We start from the raw sequence: 10,152 nt of genomic DNA on the forward strand, positions 1-10,152 counted from the left end.
ACGATGACACAGTCAATAATGTGACACTGTATTGATCCCAGCAGGAATTCAGTGTCTTGCTTCAGGACACTTCAGCTGAGTGGATGCTTGCCAAGCTGGGGGCTTGAACCCTCGGTTCCTCAGCACAACAGTCTCTCCATTTCCAGTTATAGAAATTAGAGAATTAAATACTGGAAAGATATATTCATTATACGCAATCCAAAGTACAACTATGGCCTCCTAAATCACTACAGTGACAACTCTTAAAGGCAGGCTGTAATGTTGGCGATTGCGATTTTTAACCTTGGTCCTTTCATACTATCATGGGGAGCTAATGCCATTATGGCAGACAAAAAATGCAGTTTGGCTCTGTGCCTTTGGAGGACACTTTCCGCTTCTCCAATGGGCCCTGGAAAACCTCCAGACTCCGTAAAACGAGTCATCTGGCGGAGGCCAGGGAGCTCGCTAAACTACACTTCCTCAATCTAGGATGGCCTCCTCCGATGTCTCGTTCAAAATCGTCAGATTTGAAATGTAGACTGCAGACCTGAAGATTTTTTAGACGATCCACTGGTATATTCTCGTTGTATTTCAGATTCTGTCCCGCTCTGAGCCGTTGCCTGCAGCGAAAACGGGAGTATCTCACTCCAGCGTCTCTTGCTGAGTCGTTCCTTTCAGAGGGAGGGGCGCAATGCACGCTGTAGGAATGTAGAATGGGCGAAACCATGAGCTGTTTGTACAACTTTCTCCACAGCTATGGCGCCAATTTGAAATATTATTGCTTCTATCGATTACAGAGGACACCAGCTTTGACTGACAGCGGCTTTTTCCAGGGGCGAATTGCTCCTTTACGATCCTTCAGTGTTGCCAACGTTTGAACTAGAAGCCAAATTATCTGCAGAGGTTTTAACCTCTCCAAAAACCAACAGAACCAGTTGTAAAACCCGTAAAACACATGTTAAAAATCAGTGTCAAGAGTCGGCATCTGTCTTACAGGTAAAACATGATACTTGTGATTGCTGAACTGCAAAATAGGGACTATAAGCAAAGCTTTATATTAAAAGAGCCAAACCCACTTTAACTTTCTGGGATGTGTACGGCTCTTGATATGCAGCTTGTTGCAGTTTTTCTTAGCTGTGGACTTATTAGCTTATCTTAAGATCATTTGCAATATTATTTGATATTTCACAGACTAAAACACTCTTTGATTACTTAAAGAAAATCAGTAGGGATGCACAATATAGGATTTTTTGCCGATATCCAATATGCAGATATTTTCCAACCCTTTTTGCCGATTTTGATACCGATATATAAGGACATATATGTACATATATGTACATCAGTGATCGCCGATGGTCTCTGTTTATCTTTGTGTGCGTTCATGAGTATGTAAGTTAGTTTTGCATGCACTGATGTTTATGTTACTCTCTGTTAGTGCCGGCTTTGGCCATGAGTGTATTGTCGGCGTGTTTGATGTTGTTAAGTCAGTAAAATGACGAGAATGTGAGCTAAGTGTTGTTGTGAAAGTTGTTTAACTTCTAATCATTGGCTCAAGTTTCTGTATGTCTGCAGATGCTGATATGTCAAACCATAATCTGCAGATACCGATAACATGCCGATAATATCGTGCATCCCTAAAAATCAGAATAATAAAAATCGTCGTTTCAGCAATAAAATGTTCTAAAAATGTTTAAAAGTACTCTTCACATTGCTATCTTAAAATTAACTCATTAAGTTAAAGAGTGACAGCTCGACATTCTCCTCTCAGCACATGTTGACACAACTCTGACAGATCAGTCAAGATAAAAAGGCTACATGAAGCTTAAAGGGTATCATTAAATACTCGCAGGGAAACATAGTTTTATATTTGTCTAATTGAACCAACATGAGATCATTGAAAACATCTGAGAAACGACTAAAATGTAACTTTATATGCTTGAAGTGAAGACCAAATGAAGCAAAAGGATTTGGCCTTCCCGCAGCAAAGCATTTTGGGTCACATTTGTATGCTACAGATTGCATCTGCTCAGGGAGAAACCGGCATCAGTCCATTAAAAACTATAAAGCAATGAATGAAAATTTAAATGTCGTCCAAGCAATTTAATTATCCAACTCAGAACAAGCCAGAGGACTGATCACTTCATTGGTTTAGAGTGAGTCGCACATCCCAATATTCTTGGCTCTAATGAGCACCGCAGGGCTGAAATAAAGAGCACTGTGACTCGGATAGTGCTTCTCAACAACCTAAGTCCTATTCAAACAGAATCATTACAGACACAAATGGATTAAATTGCTTCAGCGCTTTGCCAACACTTCAACTAGAGCCGAAATCTCAAAAACAGGCCTGTGGTCGGGGCGCTATGTTCACATCACATCAGCGTCACATATTTACTGAGTAAACTACAAACAATGGGCAGATAATGAGCAGGGCCTGTGCTGCCTATGCCTTTTTATTGCTTGTGTAATCTTTCACCGGGTTAATCCAGTGAGAAGTTGAATTGACACCTGACCCGGCTGATCTTCCTCTTCTGAAACAACACTCGGGGGAGTTAAATGAACATTTACATGCATGTCCATGTGCTTCCTTATTGTAAAGCTGCAGTTCTGTTGCCATGCAACGAGAAAGCCCTGATGAATCAGGGGTCTGTCTTGGAAAAAGTTCAAATATTTTTGACTTTTTGTTCTCTGGCTCTCAGTTCTGAAACCTTGCTAAAATCTCAGCGCTGCCAGCAAAGCGAAAAGCACATCTTTCTGAAGAAAATAATGAGAAGGAGAAGCCAGTGCTGAGAGGAGGATCCCGGTGGACAATGAGCCTGTCTTAGTACTTTGGTGTGCTTTCACACTGTGCTTTAAACACAATCTCGACTCATAGTGCTGTTATTAATCCACTAGGACGGCATGATTAAAGGGAAATGTCCACAAATTACACACAAAGATTCTTACAGGAAGGAACTTACTGACCGTCTTTCAGTAGAAATCACCGCAAACATGGCTCCTTTTACAATCCTCAGAGGAGATGATTACTGAATAGCGATTGGGTCTCCAACGCTCCCAATCCCACCCAGCCAGGCTGCTCCTCTCCGACACAAGCCGATCAGGGACAATAATAGAAGACTTCACTGAGCAACAATGGGAGCCTGAAGGAGGGATGGGCTGGATAATAGGGTTTATGTACAAGTTTGAAAGGAGCTGAAGTCAAAGGTCATTAGGAGACACGCGAGCACACAATGGCAATATCGACAAACGCTGTGACAGCTCTTACGCTCTGCGGCAGGAGTACGGACAAACTAATTACATCAAACTTATTAGGGATTACGCCATCTCGGCCACTCTCCATTACTGCGGTTTTCAATTAGTGTGACCTGATTAGATCATGCTGATGACACTTTTTGTCTCAGTGCCAGGTTTAAAGCAAACAAACACATATTACATGTTGCTAAGAGATTTCTAAACTAACAGTAGTTTGGCTATAAAGGTACATTATAGTATACATTTTCTACTTGATATGGATAGATTTGTTGTCTTTCTGCAGGTATTAGCTGGACATTTAAACATATTCAACTGATTAACTTTCTTGCAAGATACATCACATTGTTTTTAAGCACATCTTTAAACCAGATGATGGGTTTAAGTCACTGGACATCTGAAGGTTAAGAGAGTAACTATTTAAGCTGATGTTAGCAGCAGCTCAGCTTGGAGTCCTCAAACAGCGCCAAAGAGCATTTAAAAAACACTTATTTTTAATGTGAAACTGCTGTAAACTGCTTTGTTTATTTCTGCTTCCTCTTAAGGAATCCAAAACTTAAAACTGAGCTTAAGTCTTAAAGGAGCAGTTCACCCCTGGAAAAAGCCACTGTCAGTCAAAGCTGGTGTTCTCTGTAATCGATAGAAGCAATAATATTTGAAATTGGCGCCATAGCTGTGGAGAAAGTTGTACAGACAGCTCGTGGTTTCGCCCATTCTACATTCCTACAACAACCAGTGTGCATTGCGCCCCTCCCTCTGAAAGGCTCAGCGAGACACGCTTAAGTGAAATACTACCGTGTTCGCTGCAGGCAACGGCTCAGAGTGGTACAGAATCTGAAATATGACGAGGATATACCGGTGGATTGTCTAAAAAATCTTCAGGTCTGCAGTCTACATTTCAAACCTGACATTTTTGAACGAGACATGACATCGGAGGCGGGCGTCCTAGATTGCGGAAGTGTAGTTTAGCGAGCTCCCTGACCTGCTGGAGGTTTTCCAGGGCCCATTGGTGAAGCGGATATCGTCCTCGAAATGCAGAAAGCAAAATTGCTTTTTTTTCTTACCATTATGGCATTAGCTCCCCATAATAGCATGATAGGACTGGAGGTTAAAATTTGGCGAACTGGCCCTTTAAGCGGCAGCTCAATTCGCAGCCCCTCCTGAGGTCCTGTTTCTGAAAGAGCTTCAGAAAAAAAGTATTTTTACCAGTTTTAATTATCCGTCTTATACAATATTAGCCCATGTAAATAAACTATATATCTGCCATGTCACACAACCTAACAGACAGATTCATAAAGTCTGACAAAAATTAAACATTAAAAAAAGTAATGAAAACCTGGAGGAGGTCTTCACGGACGTAGGAGTGTTGTCATTCCAGTCAACCCAGTAAATTGCTAAATTATAACACTGCCTTCAATCCATTCTCTGTGGAGAGAAATCTGCCTTTCCCCTTAGGTGACAAAATGGCCTTGCTTCTGTTACATATAAGGCTGAAATGTAGGAGCGGGAGGAAGACATGTAATAAGGTCTTCATGATGGTTTCCTGTAGCTATATTTCAAATTATAATTAATTAATGTCCTCAAGTTTCAGCTGATGGCCATGCTGTCCACTACCTACAGTAACACACGAGGTTAAAAACAAAGTAGGAGATGGCAGAGTGCTGCAGTCAATGTCTGCTGGCATTATTTATATCCTCAGCCTCAGGGCCATCCCATTCCCAACTCCACTTGTCTCCATTGATCTGCCTCAGCCTCCCTTTCCCTCCCACCTCAGGCCTGAGGAAAAATGATCCCCTCTACCCCCACAGCCCCCCCCCCCCCCCTTCTTCCTGCAACACATCCCAAGACACCAGGACTCAACACACTTGATCCATCAACTGCAGTTTCACAAAGGAACTGACAGGATGAGAGGGATTTTCTGGTCTTTTCCGTGACATAAATGTGACATCTCGCTTCTTTGCTGAAGCTTAAGATATGCTCTGGACTATTGTTTGCTCATGTGTTACTCTTCGACTGACCCAACTGGACTTCATGAACAGATCCTGCAGAATTGAGTAAATACTGTGTATCAGTAGGGCAGTGCTTAGCGTGTTTTAAGATTAGGATTCATTAAAGTTCATTGTTCATAAGGTTTTAACCAGGTAACTTAACCCCTGAGGTCTCCTCCTTTTCAAAACAAACAGTACTGTTAATTAAACCCAGTATGAAACACTAAATAAAGCAGCTTTAGTTTACAAGTCAGTGTCTCTCCAACACTCTTCCACAGACACAGGAGGTCAGATGAGGGGACTGCATCACGTTACCATTTTCTGTCAACAATTCCTTCATCTTCAGAGGACAAAAGGAGTTCACTTTTCAGTCAATTTTTCGCTTTTAGAGAAGAAAGCCACTTTCTTCCCCAGCAGCTGAAACAATGCTTTGCAGTGGGAAGTAGGCGCGTACTTAAAATGCAAACCCAAAAAACTCAAGACCGTCTATTGTTGCGATTTATGCTGTGTGACAGGCTGTTTGTGGATCCATTAAGTAACAGTTTCCTAAATTTATCAGCATCAATTTTATTGTCAATCACTAGTTTACACTTCCTAGCCAACTCCCGGTAGCTTCATGGTATCCGTTACTGGAAATCCAAGGTAGGCAGTCCTGGCCGAACCATCAATTAGTAACCAAGGCAACCGGAAGTCTCTGAATAAAGAAAAGGGCCTGAGGGTCTGCAAAGAGTGTGCCTCTTTCCCCTAGCTCAAACTTAATGGACCCTCAGACCTCCAGTGAGTGAGGCTTGCAGGGGGGAGGGGACTGACTGGAAGCCCTGGACTATGATGGGCCTGTCAGTCTTCCAGCAGGAGTTGAGCAGACATCTCTGACCACACAGAAGCAACATTCTTTCATCTCACTTTAAATCGTTGAATCTCCAGCTTTCTCTTTGTCCGTCTCTAGTTTATATGAAGACAAAATCTGCTCATTGTAGTAGGAAAAAAACAATGCTCGCCTCTTCTGACACCTGAAAGGAGTGCTTGACCGGCTTGCCGGCTTGTCTGTAACTGTATGCAGGTAGGGCTCCTGTCAAACAGGGGGATTAGGAGAAGGAAAATCCTGTCTGCAGACACTCTAGATGTGCAGCCAGATGATTCTTGCACATGTCCTGCGTTGCAAACAGACTGCCAGTCTGTCAGCTATCAAAACAGGACTAATTTATTCACCCACTGCAATAAATGGTATTAGTGTAGACAGAGTCAAATCTTGGATAATACAGTCTATTTAATCAAGGCTGAGGGACACTAACACTTGAAGCTTTTGATTATGTTAATAACATGTAGCAGTAGGGATGCACGATAATGGATTTTTTGCTGATATTTTCCAACTCCAATTTTTTTTAGGGAATCATCGAGCACTAAGGAATAATTAAAGCGTTATTTTATCGGCAAAAAATGACATATCGGCATCAGCAGATGTGTCATTATCAGAAGATACCAATAATGTGCAGATAATATCGTGCATGCCTAAGAAGTACATATCTTATACACAATCCTACTCATTCGTGTAAATACACTGCATGGAGGTCATGATGTCAGGCTCATTTTGCAACTCATATTAGGAAATGATGTTTTATATTTGGAAATGTATTATAAAGAACTGCACTTTTAACATCTCACCTCATCCAGACAGTGAACTTTCCCCTTGAAAAACCTGCAGGCCTAAACATAAGAACAGCACCCAGCCACCAAATTAAGCTTGTCCCTTGCAGCTGTGCGTGTGTGTGTGTGTGTGTGTGTGTGTGTGTGTGTGGTGGTGGTGGGGAGGGGGGGTTGTGATTCATCCAAAACAGTCAAAGGCTGCCAGACAAGGAGAGTGGTTAATTACTTACTTGCCAATCACCTCACATAGCTCGTACACATCCTCGAACAGCACGTCGTCGTCCGCCATGGTCATTCAGGTAAACGAGTCGAGGATGCTCTCCTCGAGATATCCCACCCACACGGGTTTTGGAGAAATCAATGATAAAGTCTTGCTGAATTAGGTTACTACAGTGCAAGTGTGCACACTCCTGGTAATATAAACCCCCCAATGTCAGTGACGGGAAAACCAGCAATAGTCCAAGTTAGCCGGCTAGCCACATTAGCTGGCGTCCAAGGCTGTCACTCCGCGGCCCCACCTTCACTTCAGCTACTCCAGGCTAGCCAGCAAGCTAGCTAAATAGTAACCACAGAGCAGACCCCAGGGCGTGGAGATTTCCTCGCTCGTTTGCAGAAAAACACCCCTCTTTGCATGCCTCGGATTTGAATCTTACTGTAGGGTACTGCCAGATACAAGTCTGCCTCAGCAGCATCCACAAACACTCCCCGCACAGACCAGGATGCTCGCTTCACTGCAAGCTAACGGGGATTGTCGAAAACGGTTGGCTAGCTGGGTTAATATGAGCGAGCTGTCGATGGAATAACCGTTTGGCTCGCGCCGTTATTGCGCTGTGCACACCCAGTGTATCACAGATGGCTTATCCCACGGAAAACGTAATGAGACCGGGCTGCAATATGCTTCAGCTTCCCGAGCCCAAATGGAAGACCTTCACGTGCATGTCGACGACTAACTGTGTTGCATACACCGTCTGTGCTCGCGAATATTGAAATTAAATCCAACACAACCGACCCTCCGTCCACCGTTGCTCCGGTTCCTCCGCTGGCTCAGATGCTGCCTGGCTGGCTTTGACTGGCTGTTCCTCCGACTTCCAGAAATGCCAGGCTCCTCCCTCTATCGTCCAGGAAACTGGGCCGGCCAGAGCCGAAATGGCCCGGTAGAGTGGGACCAAGTTCGTGTTTCAGCCTCGCTTGAGCCAAGATGGCGGACGGTGAGGGTCCGATTTAGGCGCAGTTTCCTAATCTCCCCCAACGGTTGCATCCAGAGTATCTCGCGCAGGCGTCGACCATCCAAACCCCATCACCTTACGTCAGCCTTTTCCCTTCTTATCTCCATCCTTTTAACATGCAGTTTATTCCTTTGTAAATTATGTCATCTGACAGGAATGCCGTATTTCCCACGTATTAGCTGTCAGCCATATAATCCGGTGTATTTCCCCACATAGAGCATAAAAAGGGAAACATTAAAAATCCCAGTGATTCCCAGATTCCCATGGGTCAAAAGGGAGGTTCCTCAATCCACAGAATGATGAGGGATGGTTTAGTGTCTGTGTTATTTCATTAAATTGACTATGATTTTTATAATCTTCACCTCTCCCCCCGGAATAGCTAAGATTATCTAGCAAATCTCATTCCTTTTCTGTTATCTAAAAGGCAACTTTTTTGGCCAAAGGCCCCAGAGAGCAGTGTTAGAGGCGATTAGTGTGTAATAATGCGAGGATTAAGTCGATTTGCTTTCTTGTAATCTTTGTGCAGGTGCGGGAGTTCCTCTGGAGCAGGTGGCAAGTGCAGGGAGGGACGCAGGTGCAATTTTTTCTCAGGTGTGGGAAGACAAGCCCAGAGCACAGGCCCAGAGATGTAGTGTGGTGCCTCCTAGAGGTGACGAAAGGAATCAGATACAACCCAATGCTCCATTTGGAACAACCTCTAAACAATTGCATTACATTTCAACATGAGAAAAAAAGAAAGACAATTTTTTTTTATATAAATCAGAATTACAACCTATTTTTCCTAATAGTGTAATGGTTTAACCTGATCGATTTTACTCTATTATGCACTATATGTGTAATACTATATGTACAGTGGCCTTCGTGTAATTTAGCAGTTCACCTCATTTACAATTACCATTCAATACTATTTAATAAAATTAATAAAAAGTATTTGCCTGTTTATGAGAGAAAGTCAGCTTTCCATCACCTATAAACATACATTATAAAAATGTTTAACAAAACAAAATGACTAACTTCAAAAGTTGTGTTGCTGTAGTTGTTAAACCTGAATTTTTGAGGTTATTTTTAGAAAGAAAATAATATTAATGTGTGGTAACCATTTCAACGCTATTTTGTCTGACTTAGCAGTGCTTTATGTCCTTAAAATAAAAGCCTTACCAATAAATATCCCAGATTATATTTAAAAAATACAAATTTAATGTAAATATATATATATATTGTATATTGAGGACAAATCTGCCTTTCTTGAGTGGCCAGAATTTTTTTTTTCAAAGTTATTAACAAAAACAAAAAGTTTGAGCTCCAAGCAAAGTCGATGTAAACTGCCTCAAGGCAATAGAAGTCCCCTCAAGCAGAGAGGTGAACTCATCCATGCAGACGGGGATAAACAAAGACATCTGGTGCCACTAGGGTGCGCTGTGCTCGTGTGGCTCCCTCTGCAGTTTCCATGGTGCTGCATCCCTTCTGCTCGCACATCGTCTGCGAGCTTCCCCTATTGGTTGGAGTCCACCAGCAGCTACCGATAAGCTGATTGGCTGTTGATGTGGTCATCATACTGTATGTATGGCAGTGTATGAGCTATTGAACAGTCTTCCATTCAATACACAGGTGCTTACAAAACATGCAGAGGCACTAATACATACACAAAGGCTTAGACAAATAAAGGAACATGGCAAATGGAGATTAGTAAACGATAAATATGGAGGGATGTATATTCAAAGAGGAGAGAAAGAAATAGAGAAAAAATGGGGAAGCACCATACATGGGGAGAAAAAAAAGATCACAGTTTCCATGGTAACAGGGAGGGGAACGGTTTTGGCGGTTCGCTTGTGAATCTAGCTGCTCATGAAACATGCGCACACACCAATACAATTACACACACTTGCTTTTTCACTTAGGAGGACTTTGCATTGATAAACATGAATTCCCTTAACCATAAGCATTACACATCTAAAACACTGTTTTCAAAGAACATCAACCTGCACCTAACATTTACATAACTAAATGTATTAACCCTAAAATATGATGTTCATCTCAATGAGATCATTTATTTGTCCTTAATGGTGAGT

At 42.4% G+C, this 10,152-nt stretch overlaps 1 protein-coding gene across 16 annotated transcripts in view; it reads right to left on the reverse strand.

Moving 5' to 3' along the window:
- Positions 1-7,871, reverse strand: part of LOC138603295 (peripheral plasma membrane protein CASK-like) — a 59,577-nt gene extending 51,706 nt beyond the window's left edge. For all 16 annotated transcript variants that reach the window (XM_069674990.1, XM_069674989.1, XM_069674985.1 and 13 more), the window contains exon 1: positions 7,088-7,871. In XM_069674990.1, the coding sequence (XP_069531091.1) occupies positions 7,088-7,152 (65 nt within the window). In that variant the 5' untranslated portion in view covers positions 7,153-7,871. The remainder of the gene's footprint in view (positions 1-7,087) is intronic.
- Positions 7,872-10,152: the final 2,281 nt, after the last annotated feature.

This window comes from Semicossyphus pulcher, unplaced genomic scaffold (assembly GCF_022749685.1).
Source record: "Semicossyphus pulcher isolate SPU_LCO1_2020_fin unplaced genomic scaffold, fSemPul1.0.p SCAF_24, whole genome shotgun sequence".
Taxonomy (NCBI): Eukaryota; Metazoa; Chordata; class Actinopteri; order Labriformes; family Labridae; genus Semicossyphus; species Semicossyphus pulcher.